The sequence below is a fragment of the Fragaria vesca genome, linkage group LG3 (assembly GCF_000184155.1).
Source record: "Fragaria vesca subsp. vesca linkage group LG3, FraVesHawaii_1.0, whole genome shotgun sequence".
NCBI lineage: Eukaryota > Viridiplantae > Streptophyta > Magnoliopsida > Rosales > Rosaceae > Fragaria > Fragaria vesca.
The window spans coordinates 20,085,279-20,108,409 of record NC_020493.1 but is presented as its reverse complement, the minus strand read 5'-3'; the positions used below and the strand labels follow the sequence as shown (position 1 = coordinate 20,108,409).

At 37.9% G+C, this 23,131-nt stretch overlaps 1 protein-coding gene across 1 annotated transcript; it reads left to right on the top strand.

The window, feature by feature from the left end:
• The first annotated feature begins 1,370 nt into the window (after nt 1-1,370).
• On the top strand, nt 1,371-15,698 carry LOC101312036. Its single transcript, XM_004294656.1, has 8 exons — nt 1,371-1,470; nt 2,052-2,156; nt 2,734-2,981; nt 3,336-3,488; nt 3,591-3,747; nt 6,417-6,556; nt 6,649-6,684; nt 14,478-15,698. Exons 2-8 carry the CDS (start codon nt 2,075-2,077, stop codon nt 15,246-15,248), a joined length of 1,587 nt encoding a protein of 528 aa, XP_004294704.1. The 5' UTR covers nt 1,371-1,470; nt 2,052-2,074; the 3' UTR covers nt 15,249-15,698.
• The last annotated feature ends 7,433 nt before the right edge of the window (nt 15,699-23,131 follow it).

Genomic DNA, 23,131 nt, shown 5'->3' with positions numbered 1-23,131 from the left:
TATTTATATATAAAAGTGTATATTCGGTTAACAGATAGGGTTGTCCATTTTTAAAAGAGATTAAAAGAGGTTATGTCAAATTTATAGTGTAATTTCCTTTAAGGTGGAACCCGCAAAATTTATTCCGAATTACGAGGTGAAATTCGGGGTGAGTCCTGACATCACTCGCGATAGAGAGGCATGATCACATCCCTAGTTCGAATGAATCTCGATTGACCCAAGTGATCTATCGTATGAATTCAATTTCTTTCCGCAATACTATTGTAAACTAAATTATCTGTACCGCTAATTTCTCCAAAACATGCTCCTTTTATTTCCTTGTTTCCATGTCTCCAAAATCTGCCAATTTGGACATTTGAAGTTGTTGAAGAAAAAGAAACTTAGATATTTTAACACATACCTTGTTTCTAATCTAGCTAAATTGCTTGTTGATTTATGGGAATAGAATCAAAAGATCAATTTTGATTTTACCATCGAATAGTCTCCGGTCTCAAAAACCTCTCTCTCTCTCTCTCAAAACCTACTCTCTCTCTCTCAACCCTAAGAGGCGACGGCTCACCACATCTATTTGTGTCTCATCCGGTGGAAACGGGAGCGGACTCTAGCCTTGCTCTCCGGTTGTTGTTGGACGAGGAGCATCAACGCAATTGTCCGTGGACTTTTCTTGTTGTTGCAGATTCTTGCGTGATGAAAGAACCAGATTTCAACAAGGTCGATCTCCGGACTTGTGAAGTCGCAGCTCGTTGTGGGTTGTGGTGGTGAAGGTTGGAGTCGATGGAGCCAGCCAACGAGATCGTACAACGGAGAAGAAGGTTGGTGGACTTGGTTCAGATTTGCTTCATGGGTCTTGTTATTGGGCATTCGTTAACTGTCTTTGGGCCACTAGCTAGTAGTAGTTTAGATTAGTTAGGGTTTATGCTTTCTATTTCGTTTAGGTCTTGTTCCTTTAAGATATTATCACACGTTTTTGTGTCTATGTCTTATGGACTTTATGGGTGAATGATTATTGAGTATTTTATTCTATGTACTAGTGTGAGTCTCGGCTCACAATTACTTGTTTATCTGTAGATGATAGCGGTAGAATATGTAATAACTGTTTATACAAGTCGCAGTTGACATTCTCAAAAACTTTTTTATTATTATTATTATTATTTTTTAGATTTTACCTAATTTGATCTCTCATTAACAAAAGAACAAAAAAAGAAAAAGAAAAAGAAAAAAAAATCCCCGTGTCCCCCTTCGATTTTATCTAATTTGATATTTGGCGATGGAGAATGGGAGTTGTAGGTCTACAGACTAAGAAACCGCGGGGTGGAGCCGAAACTCGAAACACAGTTTATTTTGTAAATTGTTGCAAAAAAATACTCAAGCCCAGAAAGAAAGATTCTCTCTCATATCAGTTGAAGACCGCAAACAAAGGCCTCCTTGCTCTGCTGCAACTGTCACCCACAGCCTTCATCCGCTGCTCTGGTATCTTCTTTTTCGATTTCAGTCTCCCGAAACCCTAGAATTTAAGGTTGTAGGTTTTTTTTGGTGCCCAACGTAAATTCGTAAAGAAATGGGTCAATTCAGTTCTCTTCAAACTCCTATGCACCATGATGGGTTCTTTTTAGGTCTAAGAATGCTGTTCTAAGTTACTTGAATGTAAATGTGGGCTGAAACTCTTCAACTTTGATTAGTTATTTTTCGGAGAATTTCTGATTACGAGTTACCTACTGCTATTGAATAAAAGAATAAAGTAAATGGCATGTGGAATTGGTGGGTTAGGACTTATGATTGAGGAGAGCTACAAAATTCACTGTTTGAGTTGATTTCAAGTTACATTTGCAGGAACTGGTTCGTTTTTCTATCATACAAGTTATAGCGAAAGTAGGACCCAGATAACTGAGTGGCAGGATTTATGTAATGATGTTTCAAGTTTCTAACTAGGCTGTGTTATTGTATATCACATGCAGTGTTAGTCTGATTGTTGTGGTCAGTTGCTTGAATTACATATGGTTGTAGTTTACTTCTATTTCCATGTTAACATGATTATAACATTTCTGCAGCAGGGGATGTCAAGAAACAAAGCAGGATGAGCAACAACGAAGATTTTGACGGACATATACTATCCGAGAAGCTCTCTAAACTCAACAATTCACAACAAAGCATCGAATGTATCCTCTTAATAAATCTCATAAACATACTACTTGCTTTATCTGATTTCTGGTGTCGTGGACTTGTGTATCATCTCTAGTAATGTCCCAATATCTTCTGAGAGTCTTATTTGTTTTTGTAGTAGTATCACATGACTAATTGTGATACACTTTTTTTTTTTGTAATATTGTTATAGTAAATTGTTATTGTCAGGTAATAAGCGGGTATACATTATGTCTTAATTGAATGGATTTTTTTTAATACTTTTTCAGAGAATGAATTTTGTGTATTAAAAGTCTCTCCCTTTCCATATATTGGCTGAGAGCTGGATACAGTCCTACTAAAATATTCATTTCCGTGTTTGTTTCCCCATCTTGATAATCAAGATTCACAGCTTGGTGATTGTACTCAAGATGAGCTCTGTAAGGCTAGTGACCTTACTTCAGTCGTTTCTTAGAGTTAATGTAACTGTTAATATTATTTGGTTCTTAGAGTTGTTGGTAAGAACTATGTCCTGTAATTTTTCACGATAGTCTGGACATAGAAGGAATGAACTGATTTTTATTATGTTGTGCATTTCCTTAATCATTTGAACAGCTCTTTCTCGTTGGTGTATTTCTAACCGGAAGAAAGCAAAGCAGATTGTTGAAACATGGGACAAGTATTTCAATTTGGCCCAAAAAGATCAACGTGTGTCTTTCCTATATCTGGCAAATGACATATTACAAAATAGTAGGCGAAAGGGCAGTGAGTTTGTGAATGAATTTTGGAAAGTTCTTCCTGCAGCTCTCAAGCACGTCTATGAAAATGGTGATGACCATGGAAAGAAAGCAGCCATGAGACTGGTTAGTACTTTATAATTGGTGTTCTCACTTACAACAACTGTAAAAAATCCAAGTGATTGGATGTCTGTATGCATGCACTTGCATTACATGAAACCTGATTATTTAGTATATAGTAGTGGGACTGAGCTACTAAAAGATCTTCTGCTTGTAACTTGATGAAAGTAGGATCTGAGCTAGCCAACTGTGCTAGCACATTCCATCAGTTAATTAAATTCTTTGTTAGCTTGCTCCAGCTCCCCAGTAACACCACTTCAGTGTCTAGCTATTCCCATTGGTTTTTGACCATGTCTGTGGATCCAATTGTATTGTAATCCTTATTCATTTACTTGTTCTTTTGGGGGTGGGCTGCGTTAGGTTGACATATGGGATGAACGGAAGGTTTTTGGTTCTCGAGGGCAAAGTCTTAAAGATGAAATGATGGGAAAGAATCTTCCTCCACCTGTAAGCAATGGAAGGATTTCAAATCCTATCAAGATTGTGAAGAGAGATGCACACTCAGTTCGAATTGTAAGCAATTGGCATAGCATTTAAGTTTGATTTGTATCATTTTTGTATTGTATTGATATTTATTAGAGATTCAACCTGTCTAATCATCCTTCTAAACATCAGAAATTGGCTGTTGGAGGTCTACCAGAAAAGTTACTCACTGCATTTCAACCTGTTCTTGATGAACATGCTACCGAAGAAGGTGCTTTAAACAAGTGTAGTGTTGCTGCACGATATGTGGGTAAAATTGAGGAAGATGTTGAAAACAACTTGACTCAAGGTAAGAGCTATTATTTGTTGTTAAGTTCATTAATAATGCATCAAAGAACTAGTTTGCAAAATGTAACTGGACTAATTTTAAAAGTTCAGTCTTTATTTTCAAAGTTTGGTATTTCAATCTTATGTTTCTTCTTCTACCACTATTAGGTATAGTTTGGTGTCTTCTAGTGTGTGGGAGTCTTGTACTGGAAGAGGGTGACATGTAGATTGAAAAATTTCTGTTTAAGTCATATAGGAAATTGGGATAAAGTTACCGAAAGAGGGAGATACAATAACTGCAGCCCATATCCACAAATGTTGGAACTGTTTCCTGAAAATTATTGTAGCCCATATTCACAGATGTTGGAAAATTTTCCTGAGAATAATTAGAAGTATGGAGGTTTAGCTAACATTTGAGGCATTTCTTCACAGGAAACAGATCTTGTTGAAGATGCATGCCTTTTCTTTACTTGGCATAGCATCTTTTACTCTTTTCCTCTTCATTTTCTGGTTTGGGACCTGTCGATTTTGGTTGGTGTGACACCGTGTGCAGCTGTAGAAGATGCAAGCTACTGTTAGTAACCTATAAAGAACATTTAAACTAATAAACAATTTGCAAATGTGGTTGTTCAAATGAAAATATATCACAAAGGCTATCATCCTCTACATAAGAAAGTAATTTTGATTGATATACTCTTAAGATCGATAGATTCATAACTAAGAAGAATCTATAATATATTAAGACGCGGGTTTGCTCACTGTAACCTAATATAATCGGGGCTTAAAAGAAAAGAAAAAAGAAAAAGAAAAAGAAGGTTAGTACTTTCTTCACAAAAATTGCTCACTATTTTTCAGTTTTTATTTGTTTTCACACATATAGGATGTGGGCTCGCTGCTAGTACTATTATAGAATGAGGGATTGTCCCCCAACTTCTGCAGAATGTTCCCAATATACCTTTTATCTTTGGGTTCGTTAAACATGTGGAGGATATATTAGTAAATAACAAAAAAAGAAGAGTGCAGGAGTTTGGTCCACGATCTGTAGGAGTTTGGTCCACGATTTGTGTTTGGCTTCTAGTATTGTATTAAAGAGTGTCCTTAAATACTAATTATAATTACCAACTCCAGGTGTGTCAAAGGAAAAAAAAAACAGAATAATATTTTTATGTGTACTATATCCTCCCAATGCAAAATAGTCATATACTTGTGCTTTATGATATGTATTTGTTTATGACCAACATCTGCTTCAGAGTTCAGACATAGTTTGTGCAGTGCTATTCTTTATCATTCCAATGCTGCTGCTATGTAGCTGTTTTTGTTATTTCACTGTTCTTTTGCTTGTTGATTTTTTGAGCTGTAGTGTAGATCTCTTAGCTAGCGAGAACTATGCTGTTTTACTTCATTTTCTCTTTTGTTAAAAGTAGTGCCTGTGAGAAGTTTTCCAGTGATCTGTTACAATGATTGAGGTATCAAATGCTGTTTTTCTCCTCATTTGCATCATATGCAAGATGCATGTGGAAAATGCAGATAACTTTGACCCAGTGGTGCTTATAGGAAGGAAGATTGCTAAAGTCTTCTTGTGATGCAGTGTTTTGGGCCATTTTGATGAAGAGGAATAGGATGATTTTAGATGATCACAAAGAAGTAGGAGGGACATGAGCTTTGGGATCATATAAGGTTTTGGCATTCACAGTGAGCACATGTTTCACTATAATTGAAACATTCACGTTTTGTTTTTTTGCTGGAAGGAAGCTGTTAGATAGTTCTAGTTTTGTTTGAGCAATGTTTGGGACCTTTTCTTGTTTCAGTTACGTTTGCTGTGGGTCTGTCTTATTTCTTATGTGGAGTCCTTTGTGCACAGTTTTTGTACTTATCTGAGATAATAATGTATTTTTATTATTTTAAATTATATTTTGTAGTCAAAGCATTATCAATGCAAGCAAAATTTAATAGGCCAAGGTGAATAATCACATTAACATACTACGAGTAAGTAGTAGTTCTGGAACATCTTCCTACATCTGAGTACAGCGTACAAACTATCATAATTATTCTTTTGAACAAATTACAAGTGGAGTTGTGCAAGGAGTATTCAATGGGACACATGTAAAGTTCACTTGAGATTTTGTTTGCAGACCCAAAATATTCACCCAATTTTTTTTTTTTGTCAGAAAAAATAAACAAATTGAATATCATACATTCTTGGAAGACCCAGTAAAGTGCTATCCTTTTCCTCTTAACCCTATGTTAGACATATTTGAACGGGATGGAATGTGAGGAGTATAATGATTCCAAGGCTCCGTTGTACATGGAAGCTTGAAATTCTTTACTTAATGCTTACAATAGATTGAGTGTGGGCCTTATATATAGTATAATTCTTATAGCTATAATGATCTTAAAAGTCTCATTGAACCCAAACATTGAAAGATGTTTAGAAAAGATCTTTGATTATTTCACCTCTCCCGCAAAAAATGGTATGGATCCTATCCCTTCATAACTTTGATTAGCCTTCCTTGCAATCAGCAATCAACTTGTTTGATTTACATGCATGTAAACAATGGAGATATTTAAATATCTTGCTGTCTTCAGTTTGTTGTTTAGTCAACTTTCTAGTTCTAGTTCTTATTTACTTGATTATTTTTTCTCCATAAGTTGTCTGAATTCCCAGACATTTTTGCCCTTTCTTAATTGTAGGGATTCAGCAAAAATCTACGTTGTTGGATGAGCTGAAGAAGCAGGAAGATATACTTAATCTATCTATTGAGCACCTTGAAGCTGCGGCAGCAACAAGATCTGCCTTGGTTTTGCAGCTTAAAGAAGCACTTCAGGACCAAGTACAGATTCTTTATTATTCCACATGTTTTCTCTGCAATTTTTTTTATTTATTCCATATATTGATTCTTGGTTGTAAATATATTTTTCACAGGAACCAAAGCTGGAAGCTGTTCGCACTCGGTTACAAGTAAGAGCCCCTGACTTTTCTTTACTTGCCTTGGAAATTAAGAAGCGTTTATTTATCAGAAATGATATGCATTTACTCATCTTCACAATCAATTTATTAGCTAGTTTTTTTATTGAATGTCATCATGTCATCTAGGTAAGAAGATGTCATCTAGGTAAGAAGACGTTGAGATAAGATGTTTAAAGCTGAAATTGATAAAATTTTTCATGGAAGGTCTTTAATGATGGAAGTAGGGGAAAATGTTCAGATTTAGTTGCTCAAATCTGAAGAATACTCAGTCAGCAGTCGTACACAAAATCTTTTACGTTTTCTATACGGCTACTTTTGATTTTTAATAAAGAACAGAGCACCGGTTTTTGAATTAGATACTGACATAAGAGTAGAATTTCATAGTTTTGTATCTGGTTTGGCTCTAATCACTATCTGCATGTACATGTTTAATAAATACATAGGCTGTAAGTTGATTACATTTGTTTTTATCAAAGTGCGATCTGATAATCAATTTGTTAAGTTAGCGGTAACTGAGGAAGCTTATAGGGGTTTACAGAGACGTGTCTGTGGGGCACAGTTTTATATGAATTTACAGAGCGTTAACTAATGAAAAGATGGTTAGAGTTCTCTATGCAATCATTAACATATCTTCTAGAAGTAGCTCCTTTGCAATACTTTCAGATTGGAACTGTATGTTATTGTTCGGAACGAATTGTTAGGCGTAGACAGGAATTTTACAATTAGTGGATTGATCTGCATTGTATTTTTTTTATTCTTGTACTTTTCATGAGATTGCTAATTTTATTTAGTCAAGTAATTACAATTGAGAATGCATCTATCATTATTTGTGATGCTCAATAATAGTTTTTTTTTTTTTTTTTTTTTCTTCTCTTCTTCATCTTTATAATTGCTTTCGAGTTATTTTCTTGTGGCTGAATACAATGTAGTTAAATATGAATGCTGAATATTAGACAAAAAGTATATAGCCAAAACTGTTGTCATTGTTTGGAATGATTGATAGGCGTAGACTAAAGTTATGCAATGGATCTCTTGTCTAATCTGTATTTTTTCTGGTTTTTTTTTTTTTGGCCTTTGTTTTGTAAACGAAGAATCTTATTGGGTGTGGTGCTCAATAATAGGTTTAATTTATATCATTTTTTCTTTCTTTCTCTCTCTTTTCTTCTTATGTTTGCTGGCTACAGTTCCAGCAATCTTATGCATAAATATAACCCTAATTTCTGAATATTGATGCATTGAACCTTAACATATTTTAAGTGATCTGAACCTATTAAACCATCTAACTTTGTGACCAAGACTTGAGATTTATTCTACCTTGCTGCTGAAATTCTATGAGCATTTTGCTTCTGATTCTAGCCCAAAACAGTTTGGTTTTTATCCGTCCTGTATCTGAGTCCTATATTAGGGGTAGAAGATCTGTTTAGCTTTGACTGTATGTCTTTATAAGACAAAGTAAGATAAAGAGAGTAGAAAGCTTAAATATATCTTGAGAAATGAGAGGCAGGGCACAGTGTGAGTCTTCAAGGGTTGAGAGGTTTATCTAGACAATTTAGAGATTCAAAAGAGAACTGGTTAATTGTTTATAGATCGATAATAGTGAGGTTGCATATCTATGTTTTAATATCACAGAAAAAAAATGGTTGTTTGCAGATGCTAGGGATCAAGACATTAGGAACAGGTTACTCTTTCTAGACATTCTATATGATGAGCAGGCAGCTGTGACTTCCATTTTGTTGAATGATTGTTTTGGATGTAAATCTAACTTAATTTTAGTCCAGTGAACTCCTTGTACCCTGTTTTGTATGGAATTCTTTCGTTCATGAAAGTTATTTTGACCAAAACATAGAAAGAAGACTTAATAGTACTAGGTGAAGGTTAAGTGACTACCCAATGACTGCAAAAGGTTCAATGCGGCATCACAGTGTACGATTATGTTAAAAAAAGCATCATGCTAGTCAGGACAGGAGGGAGTATATTATGTAGCTGCTTGAATAGGTTAGGAGATGGTTGGGAATCGGGTTAGTGCAAAAGCAACGTTATATTCTAGTGGAATTGGAGGCTTCAGTGTGGGTGATGAAAATACTGCTGGGATATTGAAAGAGTGGCATAGAAAGTTTGCAAAGCAGAGCGCAAGGAGGTCCACAGAGGGTGCTGATTGTCGGATAGACTGATGTAAGAAGGAAAATTTTAGCTGTAATTGTAATTCAGCTAGGGTTCTGCAGTGGCTTGATGGGGGAACTTTCTTACATGTAATTTAGGAAGAGGGTTGTTCAAGTTCATTTATACATTAGCACCTGTCTTGAAAGCAAGGGTAGGAAGGTATGAATTTAGGATAGTGGGTGTGTATCGGAGATTTTTGGTTGGGGCAATTTGCATTGGCGACAATGAAAAGGGTTGATAGCTATGACTCTATGAGTGCTTGTTAATATTAAAAGAGCTTCTGTTTAAGTTTCATTTGGTTTCTAAATTAGATGTGGTGTCTGTTGGGTTTATTATTTTATTAAAATGACAAAACAATTAGTTTCCATCTGCATGAGGTCACTATGTCTTTGAGCTACTTCAATTAGTTTAGATCAGAAGAGGAGTCTGTTGCTCTTAAAGTGCATTCATCATGTGTGACAACGTTACGTTCAATTACTAATAGTCTAATCCATGAAAAGGTCTTGGAGTTAATTGATCCATCAGAAGTGAGGAGATCCTAAATATGCAGGAAGATGGGTTTAAGGTGCTCAGTCTGAACGCAAGTCTGGGTACGGTAAATAAAATTTTGAAGTGATGACACCTATTGATTAGATACTGTATACGTAGGGTTCTTGGGCTATGGGCCTGGCTGCTTTGATTGTGATTAAAGAAGTGGGTGGTTATGTATGCACTGCGTGTGGGCCAGATAGTAAAGAGGATTCAGAGATTAAATTGAGTGTGGCCATGAAGCAGTTAAAATATAGGGGACTTTCAAATTATTTTTGAATAGTTTGATGTTTCTTGAAAAGTCTGGTACATGGACATTTATGCAATTGAATCCCATCATATGTCCATGGATGTGGAAATATTGCTATTGGTGTGAACATTTATCTACAAGGAAAGCATAAATGACACTTTAGTTATCAATTGATGCAGAAAAGTCACCCATGGAAGAGGTTTTGGACCATTTTTGATAGTTACACAAAACTGGTCTTCATGGAGCTGCATGCTCATTATTTAGCACAACCAATTGGCAATTGTCATCCTTTCTCATATTACTTGACATTTAACCTGAAATTTTTTTGGCTGTTGGAAAAAAAGGAAACATTCTTATTCCAGCATGCAGCTCAGCTAGATATTTTGGATTATGAATGCATGTATACTTTAGGATCATCTAATAAACAAAAATAATTACATTTATGATATTAGTAACATCCTAATCAATTAGACAGTCTTCGTAACTCCAAAAAAAGTCTTGGCAATCGAGTCAGATAACTATATCAATGGAATGAATAAATAGGTGAATACATGGTCGTGATGACATCTTCTTCACAATAAGAGTCGATCTATGACACGGAGGAGGATTTGATTTTACTTCCACATTTCATCAATGAAACAGGAGGGCTCTCTAAACCTTTTAGATTTGGGAATAAAAGAATAATTAGGAATTTGATTCTATTGAGGAAAGACAGATTCTGAGCGCAATGCTGGCTAATGCAGGGAAGAGTATCAGATCTTTTTTAGCAGAAAAGTTCTAAGTTTCTAATTGTAGCGAAGTCTCTGACTCTGGAGCCAACTGATTTGATTTCAGGACTTGGTTAGGTGAGTACAAGGGTGAGGGAGAAAAATTAACAGGTACGAGGCAATTGAACAAAAGGACTAAGAGGGATGACATTGATGCCACCCTTTAGTGTAACTGATATTAGGAAAAAAAAAAAATTGAAAGAAGTATTGCAAATGAATTATCATTAGCTGTCTAGCAGTATAATAATTTGCAACTGGTTTTTCTCCAAATAAGTGTGACAAGAGGAGGAAAAGAAAAATGTGTGTATAGAAACAGAGAACTAAGAGCTGAAAGACATGATTGTGTGATGGAAGACGCCAATAGTCGAGCTATATGGATATGAATTCAAAGGAAGAGAGGGGTTTTAAGGAGGTTGTGTTTTTACAGGAAACCAATACACAATTAGCAGAAGGAATGATCTGAAGTATTAAAGGAGTTAAGTTTGGAACAATCTGACTGTTTCTGTGATGGAATGTACGTCTTGTATTTCCAATTCAATGGAAAACGAAGGTTTGCAGGGGTTTTGACTATTATCAAACCGGAGAGGAAAGTTTGTTGGAGCAGCTGGCTGGAGATATCTAACATTTGTTGATCAGAAAGTTAAGGACGATAAGTAAAGGAATCCATTGTAGACCAAATAGTGGAGGCAGAGGAGGCAAGGGGTAAAAGTATGAGGTCTTCAGGGTTGATATTTTGACTTCTGTGGGGCAAAAGGCTAACTTTCATAGGGTCACAGAATGCACTATTCTGTTAGTGTATTGTGCTGAATCATAGGGGAAGATAATGCAATAGAAATGACTGCGAACGAGTATTATTTGATACAGGACCTGGTCAGAATATGAGGTCTTCAGGGTTTGATATTTTGACTTCTGTGGGGCAAAAGGCTAACTTTCTTAGGGAACAGAATGCAATATTCTGTTAGTGTAGTGTGCGGAATCATAGGGGAAGATAATGCAATAGAAATGACTGAATGCGTATTATTTGATACGGGACCTGGTCATTGTTTGTTAGAGGTGTCATTCAAGAAATAAAAGGGTGGGAACAGTTATTGATTGGATGGGACAGCACGAGCCTGGAAGATGGCACCTGATTGGAGAGACCTTTGAACAGGCAAGAAAGCTCTGGTTGTTGCAATGAAAGCGATTTAGTTCTGATGGTTATATAAGGCTGGGACATTTTATAGGTGGTGTGGGGTAAGTTCTAGAGTGCTGTAGGAGTAGGATGGTAAACGAAGCATTAAATGGGGCTTATATTTGTTACCAAAGAGTTGTTGGTCTAGTGGTCAGACACTTGGTTTGCCCCCAAGTGGTCTGGGGTTTGACCCTCTCCCATGGTACCCACCTAGCTATTGCTAGTGTTTCGAGTTTCCCAAATGTTGTGGGGTCAGGCAGGAAGCCTAGGGATTAGTCAGATCAAAGATCCGGACACCCTCGTTTCGAAAAAAAAGGGCTTATATTTGTTGATCTCCAAAGGTTCAGATTTAGATCGGTACTTTTTTATTTCGTTTAAGGAAAGATTGGTAATTTCAGACCCACAAGGTGGTTGTGTTTTTACAAAATTATCTGTTAGGTGCTTCACAGATGAATTATCTCTAAGGTGATTCAAGGATTAAGAGGTGTGATAGAGTAGTGGAGTACAGCAAAAAGATGAATGGGTTGAAGGGTTATTTGAAGAGGCATACAACCATTTGCAATGGGATTTTATTATACTTCATTATTTTATGTTTTGTTTTCATTAACTTGGGTGAGAAGAGTTGGAGAAGGTATAATTTGGGGCTGTTTGAATTTTCTATATTCTTCATTATAGAAATCCAAGGGGAGTTTAGTGCCTTGACAACAATTTATCCATTTTTTTATGCACCTTTTGGTTGTTGTCGAAAGGCAGATTTGGTGGAGGTGGGGTGTGACCGTGTGAGAAAGTTTTTAACTTGCAGTGTTTGTTCCATACTGTCTACGAGGGCTTCCATTAACTAGCTTTTTGTAATACTACTTTTTTAGATTCCAAAAGAGCGGAGAAGAGGTTATAATGTTCCAAGATTTTACTATTGTCTTTTTGATATTCCCTGTAAGATATGGTTAAAGGTTGGAAAATCTTCTCAGGAATGTGGACCATTATTTGTTTATGTGGATATGTATCATTAGTAAAGGCGGAGGTGGCGGTTTTGTTATGGAAGACTAACAAATCTGCAATTTTTGAAATTTTTTGGGCTGTTGAGCTGGCAATAACCGTTTCAGTTCATTGTCTGGGGGAGATATGTTCCTCACATATACGACTGATATGTGAGTTTGTGGTCATGGTTCTGCAAGCCAGAATGTTTGTTAAAATGTAGATCCCTACAGTAGGGAATTTGAAACTTTGCCGGATGAGAATATATATTCCTACACCTCTCCTTTCATTGTCATTGGACTTTTGGTTAGATGGTTAAGTTTTAATAAAATGTGATTGATAATAATATCCGTACTCCATTGAGCATGATTGATAATCTGTATTGTGCATAAACTTTAAACAGAATAAGATCGCAGAGCTTGCTGAACTAATTAGCTGTACTGAAAAATCTTATACTTGTCCATACTAGAAAATACTTATTTTCAATATTTTCTGTGCAAGTATTTCATTACACAGGAAAAGATAATTAGCCCAGTGATCTATAATACACCTCTCCTTTCATTGTCATTTAACTTTCGGTTACATAAGTTTTAATATATTGTGATTCATAATCTCCATACTCCATTGAGCGTGATTGATAATCTGCGTATTGTACATAAACTTTAAACAGAATTAGACTGCAGAGCTTGCTGAACTAATTAGCTGTACATGAAAATGTTATACTTGTCCATACTAGAAAATACTTCTTCTTTTTTTAATATTTTATGTGCATGTATTTCGTTACACAAGAAAAGACAATTACACGCTTACTTCATAAATGGGTAAGGGACTGAAAATGTTGGGATAATCGGTTTCTTCACAGCCATATTGCGTTTCAACACTGGTAAATGTTAGTTGGGTCAGCTGGCTTTCCACATTAATCTGCATTGTTTTCTTAGATTACAAGGTTGAAGAGGGTAAAAGTGAACTGGAATGTAATGGTTTTCGGGTTGATTTTGAGTTTTGCTGGAAGTGTTGTAAAATTAGTGGTGATAGGTCTAGCGGTCTAGATGTGGTGTAGGGTAATTGGTGGTGTGCTGTTTTGTTTCTGTGGATATCTTGTAGGTTGGGTATTGAAACTAGTTGTCATAAGTTGCTTTGAGTTGTGCTGGAAGTGTTGTAAAAGTTAGTGGTGATAGGTCTAGCCGTCTAGATGTGGTGTAGGGTAGTTGGTGGTGTGCTTTTTTGTTTCTGTAGATATCTTGTACCTTGGGTATTGAAAGTAGTTGTGATATGGATAAAATAATTCTCATGACGGATGAGGATTGAATGAGTCTAAAGCTTAAAACCTTAAATTTGTGGTGTGCTCCGAGAATGCAGTACTTGAGAGCTTTGATTTGACAGTAGTTTGTTGCACCTTGTATGTGCAATTGCATAACCTAGGTGATACGACATAAAACGAAGTTATTTGAAGAAACAAGGAGGCTTTAATATTAAATAAGTTATTTTCTAATAAAGAAAAATCCTCAGTACAGAAGCTGTAACAACAAAAATAGATTGCTGCGGAGGCGCTGTCATTCTCCATTAAGTTAGCATATGGTGAAGTTCCAAGGCAATGCGGCCGTCTTGTATCCCATTTTCTTCTGTGCCAAATTGTAACACTGAGTTAGGTAGCTTTTTCATTACTCCAATAGGGAAATAAAAGTTCCCACAAATCTGTAGGAAAAGGGGGAGTAACAAACAATGATTTGGGGCACGCTCTTTCCAAAGCGAGTGCACCAGTTTTAAGTATGTTATTCAGTGCGAACATTTTATGTAAAGTTTTTAAAATCTTCTCATGCTTGAAGTTACATTGGAAGCCATAAACATTTATCTGGTGTCACTTTAGTTTTTGTTTTGAAAGCATATTTTTCAATGTTTCTTGAATTATGGGAATTTCTTTGTTGCCCTTCAGGTCGCGCAGCATCAGATAGAGAAAGTAAGCAATATTAGAAGGAGACTGTCTTTATTGCCACAAAGCAATGTCATTAACATGGCAGCTGAATCTACAAGGGTGTTAGAACCAACTGGCATCCAGTCGCAGCCTCCTAGTCAACCTTTTTCTTTTGCTCCTGTGAAAACTGATGAAGAGAACAAGAGAGCAGCAGCAGCAGCTGTTGCTGCTAAGCTAGCTGCTTCCACATCCTCGGCACAGATGTTGACTTCTGTTCTTTCTTCTCTGGTCGCTGAAGAAGCTGCCTCTATGTTTTCTCCAGAAAAAAGGCAGAAACTTGAGAAATCTATGTCTGTTTCTGATAGTAATGCTGATGTTGGCAGTGCAGCCTATTTTAACCCTCTACAACAGCAAACAATGACGAGTGTGCCATTGGCACCATCGACAAGCATGCAAACTATGTCCCAAGCTAACCAGATGCAAACTCCTTTTGGTCCGCCCCCACCACCTCCAGCACCATCACAATCTTCTGCAACTCCACCATCAAATCAGTATGTCCAAACTGGTGGCCATATGGTTGGCGTAATGCCTTATGGATATGGATCAAATAATTTGCCACCTCCGCCTCCCAGGCCAATGGGTATGTCGAGGCCCACACAACCACAACAGCAGTCACTGCCCCAGCAGCAGCAGCAGGTGCAGCCAGCTAGTGGAGGTTATTATCAAACGTTGGGTATGGGGTTCTATGGGCAAAGTAATCAGTCAGCTTCGCAGCCAGTTCCTCGACAATGAGCACTGAACTATCGGCAGAGTTAAGTACAAGTTTAGCCAAGATATCCTCTTGGAACTTTATGGAACCAATGGGATTTCTTATAGTTGTTGTGTTATTATGTAAATTATTAGATAGTTTTCTTCTAAATATTTAGGCCTACCTCCCTCAGTCAACATCTGCAGTCATTTGGCTTTTAGAAAGGAATTGAATGAAGTGCCTTGACTGCGCCAACTGCATTGGCCTTGTAAACTAGAGCTTGGGGCGTCACTAAATTTGTACTTGGGTATGTACTTTATTAGCACCCTTGGCTGCCTACAAAAAGGCCACATCTTGGTAAACTTTGACCTAAGCTTAGCCGTAGTCAAACGGATTTTTTTGACCCATTCTATGAGTGAGGACAATTTTTTACCCTTTTTTTTTGTTTTTTTGAGAATGACGTAGAAGCTTAGATTCGTTGAAGTAAATGTTAGAACTTTGGACTTACAATCGTATGCTCATCTTTAAAGCTGACGCACCGAGTAGCTCAGCACTACCTTGTTTGTTTTTTTTTTTTTTTTTTTTTTTTTTATTAAAAAAATCAAAAGAAATTTTATCAACATATCCCTAAATTATTAGATACATATTTCATACTTAATACATTATCTATTAACTTTCTTGTTTTAACATTTTACTAGATATATATACCCAAACTTCTTACAATACCCTTATTTAACATACACAACTTATTCATTAAATACACAACTCATTATTACATATATTTTTTTAGATCTGCTACTCAATTTATTAAAAAAAAAGTTAACATTACTGAGATTTTTCTCAAAATGTTTTATCTTTCCTCGTACTGTTTCATCTCATTGACATATTTCTCGAAGTTTTTTATTTTTTCTCTAAAAAGTTTCACCTTGTTAAGATCTTCCTTGAGGGATTTCCCTTTGTTAACATCTTTTCCCATCAGTTTTTCTCGACAAATTTTCTTCTCAAAGAGCCTCTTACTCAAATTGATTTCAAGATTTCTTGAGCGTATCGAATCAAAACAAAACAAAACAAGACAATACATCACCAAAGTCTTTAACAGAACTTTTACCAGAATGCTCAATCCTCTGTAAAACTAAATTAATCGATTCTTGGAAATCATTGCATAATATTTATATGTGGTGTCAAAATATTGGTACTCAATTCAAGCTAAAAATTAACAAGTGTTTGAAGTACAATAGTTAATATGCAAGTCTTAAACAAGATATTTTATTTCAACACTTTTGATATGAATGTCTTTTTTGGTAATTTTATGCACCCACAAAATCTTATATAATTTGTATAAAAAAATACGTGTATCTAGTATTTTGGGATGTGTTAATTAAATTTCTCAAAAATCAACTAGATGAAATAGAGGTGCATACTCGTGGTTTACAGAGTCGAAAGACAACACTAGGCCAGCTTCTAGAGCAACACACTCCTAGAAACGAACATCTCCTAGTTTGTGGCCAAAATTTGCAACACCATTAGCTACAAAATTGGCCTATCTAAAAATAGGATTAATTACAAAACACCACTCGAACTACGATGTTATTTTCATTTTCATACCTAACTATCAAAAACTTGTATTTTCATACCCGAAGTTTCATTCCGTTAGCATTTTGATATCCTGACCACTAACACCGTTAAATTTTGAGGGTATTTTTGTCATTTCAATAAATATATCATTTTTTACATTTACTTTAACAAAATAATTTTAGCAAATACAAATAGAACAATTTACTTTAGCAAAAATATTCAAAAAAAAAAAACTCCAAAATTAAATATTATTTTTGTAACAATAGTGATAAAAGTTAGTAAAAACTCTAAAATGTATATANATTTTTGGAGTTACATATTAAGAAAAACAAATAAATAATTAAATATATAATTAAATAAATTATATTCAAGAAAATATACGAATAATCGATGAAAATTTTTATCAAATTTTATATAAACATGTTTAATCTATTTTTGGTTAATTAAATATACCATATTTATATAAAATATGATAAAATTTTCATCAATATTCGATATTTTCTTGATATAATTTATTTTATATATCTTAAGAAGAAAAAAAAAAACTTCTTAAGTCATTTTTAATATATCTACATTTAAAAAAAAAGAAGTTTAAAGTAAACTTTTAAGAATTATTAACGGTTCAGTACTAACTTTTTCAACTTAGCTTACTACAACTCCTTATAGATCAATGTTTATTCAAAGTTTTTATTTCAAATATAGTACATAATATAGAAAACAAATATCTGTTAAAGTTTGGTTTAAAATTTCCTTGTTTTTTTTCAAATTTCAATCAGTTTTCTCATTTTTTTACTGCAATCGATATTTCCCCGAAATTTCCGTCGAAATTTCCATAATCACCGAAATTTTCTTCCTTGACTATACCGCTGCTGTAAAGAAATTCTGAAAATTCTGCCGAAACTGTTTGGTTATGCAGTCACTTTGGAAATTCATTTAGCTAACTTTTAGATGTCCAAATTTTCTGAAACTTTTCAATATTGCTTCCTTGTTACCCTACAAGAGATCTGGAAAGTTTCAGCTTATTTCAATGAAAATTGAAAAGTCGATGATTTTTCAAAGTTTACCCTGCAGTTGGTAAAGTCCCAGAATTTTAAATATGCTTCCTTGTTTTCTGCTTAGCTAAGTGTGTGTATAAGCATGCTGCTAGAGTAAGAGAACCATGCTACGTTCCAGAATTACAAGGATGATTTACTAGCCTCATTAGAAGCTTTTGTGGTGTGTGATGATATATGGGTGTCCATAGTAGTTTGGTGTGAGTGGTGTGGTTTTGGAATTAATGTTGCTGCTATGTACGAGAGGGCCTTGATATGGTTTTTATTTGCTTATATGATATGCTAGACCTATTTGAGCTCTATTCCTAACCACAACCAAGCACCCGGCCAAAGGCTTATAACCCGGTTTGACTGTCTAATATCAAACACAAAAATGATAAATAGCATCTTAACCGCAACCAATCACCCAAATAAAGGCTTGGCACCCGGTTTGGCTATTTATCCAACAATCACTATATCACATCATTATCCTCAACAACACAATATCACATCATTATTCTCAACAACACAATATCACATCATTATTTTCAACAACACAATATCACATCATAATTTATAACCTTACACATGGATATATTTACATGAACAAAATATAGATATTCCACAAGAATAATCTATCAATAATCAATAAAATTATGATCACATAAATCTCAAAATAGCATATAAAGAAAACTTGTTGTATCTTACCTATGAGCCGTTGGCGATCAAGCTCATATATTTTTAAAAACAATTAAAAGCATATTATTAAATCCATCATCATCATCATTATCATCATATGACCTAATAATAATAGGTTCAAAAGTGAACCTTGGTGAGATTTACTCACCTAATTCTCCCGCTGCAATTTCCACAACCGATAATAGCAACCAAACACAACTTCACAAATCACCTAAAAATGACACAATTAAAACCTTAGTAACTAAAATACTATAGGTTATCACAATACCCTTAACTAACCCTTAGTTTAAGGGAGGACAACTTTCCAAAGTCGTCGAACTTAGAGACCCAAAATGGCTGCCTCTAATCCTCAAATCCTAACTCAAACCTCCACCAAGTCTACTGTAGTCGGTTGTGCATAAAACAACCTCCCAAGCCCGTAAACCAGCAGGCATTCCACCACAACCGAGGCCGCTCCGAAGTATCCACCAATAAGTAGGGTGGGCCGAGCCCGACCCTAGCGGCAGTATTAGGCTGGGGGTGGACTCAGAAGCCATAAGGGAGTTGGATGTGAAGTAACAGCAAAGACAGTTGTCCCACATCGGTTTTCAGGTGAAGAGAATCACTCTAGGCCATAAATATGGCCCAGCCGCCAGTTTGTCAGGTATGATAACTATCCTCAGTAATTATATCCAACTACCATATACTGACTTAAGCTTCGGAGGAGGAAAGACCGGAAGCTCCCGGTCCCCTTTGTTATTGCAGGTCAACAAGAAGATAGCAGACAGTCCATTTGACACAGTATAAGCTTCTGCGAACCCGTCCGGGATTGTACAGAAACATTTGACGCCATCTGTGGGAATCACTACAAAAAGCCAGCGTGACTCGATGGCTGAGTTAAACGAACAGCAAGACCAAGAGAGGGAGGTGATATTAGGAAGGACCCCGGAAACCTCAGGGGGAAGTTCAAGAATTACTAGGAGAACCAATTGGGATGAAACACAAGAGTATGTGCCGCGGGATCTCAATGCTCAAGAAGTAGCCGAGATGTTGGAAGATATGAGGGCTTAAATCACTCGGCTAGAGCTGCAAGGTGCCCACGATCGAGTAGAAGCCTCCGGGAGGGAGCGCAGATTGGAAAGGGATAACGCCACACTCATGAGAGCTCTAGCCCGGGGAGTTGAGCATCGGGAGGCATTGGACCGGGCTGGGGAGTTGGATCGGGCGGCCACGTCTCAGCAGACGGGCACCCCGGTGGGAACGAACCGTAGGACCGTGCATATAGGGACAAGCCTGTTCCCAGATGAAATGCGGGAGGAGGGACCGCCGCCCTTACCCGAGCTGATCTCGCAAGTCCAAGTTGGAAGGTAGGGAGAGATGGAAGAAACCCTAAGAGCTATCCGGGATAGCGTGGCGAGTTTGACTGACCGAATCTCGGACGCCGAGAGAAGGGGGACGCGTAACCTAACACGCGCGAGTTTTGAAGAAAAGGGGGGACCGTTCACAAGAGCGATCGTCCGGTCCGTCCGGCCGAGTGCAGCCAAGCCACTAAAACTGAGTTACAATGGAGATCGAGACCCCCATCTCTTCCTCGATAGTTTCAAGTCTCACACGAACGTTAAAGGGTACTCGGATGCAATATGCTGCAATATGTTCCAGGAAACATTAGCAGGGGAAGCATTGAGTTGGTTCTACGAACTCCCTTCAAACTTGATCGATTGCTTCCGAGAACTGGCAGACAAGTTCGTCAATAGATTCATTTTACGAACGGATGGGCAGAATACCGCCCAGTTGTTCAAGGTAAAGCAAGATAGGAGCGAGGGGTTGAAAGCTTTCGTGAATCGATGGCAAGGTGCCACAGCCAGAGTCAGGAACTTTGACAAGAAGATTACAGAGGAGGCATTCATTCAAGGACTGCTCCCTGGAAAATTTATGTATGCAATAAGAATCGAATGCCCGCAAGGTTACGATGAGCTTATGGAGATGGCGGTCAGGCATGCGTAGGCAGACCATGATACGTATGGAGGGACCTCGGCCGGGAAGAGGAAGGTTGGAGAGCAAGGAGGAGGATCGCCGGTACAAGTGGTCCAGGAGATAAGGGCCTGGACGGGGGAGCAAGAACCGAACTTGCACCCCGCTGGAAAGAGGCCCAAGGAAAGAAGCTGGGGAAATGCAGGGAAGCAGCATAACACACAAGGAAAGACAAAAGAGCCTTACCAAGATACCGGGTACACAAGGACGGCACCGGCAAGCCAAGAGCACTTCTCGGCGCTCAACGCCACCTCTGAAACTATATAGAACGAGAATAAGTCTGCCATCCCACCTCCCCCTGCCCAAAAGTTCCCCCCCCTCCAGACTCACCAAGGAAGACACCGAAAAGTTTTGTGGGTATCACGGGGAAGCAAGCCATAACATTAACAGTTGCATAGAATTGAAAAAGGCAGTAGAGCGCCGGACACAAGAAGGAAAGCTGCAGCAGTATGTGCCCGCGTAGAGGCATGTGGGGGCCATTGAGGTATACGAGACAATCAACACCATCCATGGCGGGTCCCGTATCGATAATAGAAGCAACAAGGCAAAAAAACAGTGTACGGGATCCAGGGATGGCCGGGAGGTCTTCGCCTTCGGGAGTAGCAGTAATCAGCAAGTAACAACCGGTTGGAAGTCTGTTACCTTCCTGGAAGAGGAAGAGGAGGGGATCAGGCCGCACGAGGACCCATTCCTGATAACATTGCAACTCGACCACTATATCACAAAGAAGATCCTGGTCGACACGGGAGCCTCGGTCAACGTCTTGTTCAGGAGTGCCTAGAAAGGACTGCATAGAGGAAGTAATAAGTTGATACAAGACCATGAGCCGCTGATCAGCTTTTCGGGTGATGTGGTCCAGCCACTAGGATCGGACAGCTTTGGGGTAAGTATGGAAGGCCGAGAGGGAATTGCCCGGGCTATAGTCGAGTTCATTGTGGTCGAATGCGAGTTGTCCTATAATGGGATCTTGGGAAGGCCCGCGTTATGGAAGTTGAAGTCTTTTGTTGCCGGCCACATGTTGATGATGAAGGTCCCAACCCCGACCGGCATCATTACTATCCGGGGAGACCAAGCGGCAGCAAGGAGTTGCTATGCGATGGACAATGGAAGGAAAAGATCCGAGGTTCTGTTGGCGAGCCAGGCCATGGCATCCCCCTTGGATCCTTATGTGGATCCAAGGGATGATACCGACTCGGATGAGGAGTGTCCGGGGTCGGCAGAAGAAACAGAAATGGTGTCAGTCTCAGATGAGTTCCCGGATAGGCAAGTGACCATCGGGACAGGGCAGGCACCAGGGGTACGAGCGGCCTTGATGGACTTCTTAAAGAAAAATAGTAGGGCATTCGCTTGGACGTATAGGGACATGCCCGGGATATCTAGCAGAATCGTAACACACCAGCTAGGAATCAAGAAAGGATCCCCTCCCGTGCGACAAAAAAGAAGGACGTTTAAGCAAGAGAAGTATGAAGCAATGAAGGGGGAAGTGCAAAAATTAATCGACATAAAGTTTATACGGGAGGTCAGATACCCCCAATGGTTGGCCAATGTGGTCATGGTTCCAAAGAAGTCAACAGGGCAATGAAGGATGTGTGTAGACTACTCAAATCTCAATAGGGCGTGCCCAAAGGACATCTTCCCTCTCCCACGAATAGACCAACTGGTGGATTCCATGTCCAGATTCGAATTGTTAAGCTTCATGGACGCCTATGCGGGCTATAACCAAATCCAGATGGATCCAAGGGATGAGGAGCATACAGCTTTCACGACCGACAGGGGCCTTTATTGCTATAAGGTAATGCCTTTCGGATTGAAGAATGCGGGAGCGACTACCAGCGACTGATGAATGTCATGTTCGCCGAGTACCTCAGGAAGATAATGGAGGTATATGTCGATGACATGCTGGTCAAAAGTCTAAAGGCCGAGGAGCATATAGGGCATCTCGAGAAGGTCTTCGAGGTCATAATGCGGTTCGAGATGAGATTGAACCCTCAGAAATGCATCTTCGGGGTTGTCAAAGGAAAATTCCTAGGACATATAATTAGCAGGAGGGGGATCGAAGCCGACCCGGAAAAGATCCAAGCCATATTGGACATGGAAAGGCCTAAGGAGAGGAACGAAGTGTGACACGACCCACCCCGAATTTCACCCTAAAACCCCGAGTAAGTCGTGCGGGAACCACCTCCAAGGAAAATTTACTGAAAAGATTAAGAAAATCTCCCTTGCAGATGGACAACCCTAACTCGAAAATTTCATAAAACACTCTTAATTTATCACTTCTGAACATCGCATAATATACAAAAATTCTAAAGTATTCAGAGCTACTAAACACAAGCGGAAGCAAGAAAACACGAGTAGGTTGAACAGGTAACCTACTGGCGAAAACTGGCAGAAAAGCGGGTGACTATGCCTCGTCTCCTACTAGATCCAACCCGAACTCTGCAGACTGGGCAATTTAAAACGAAGGGCCCAGGGGAAAACATTTAATAACGTTAGAGTGAGTGGACAAAAAATAAAATAATAAATAAAATATTTATGTTTCCCCAAATTAATTTCTAAGGAAAAAATCGAATGCATGCCGCAAGCGATAAACTTTTATCTCATAAAATATCGAG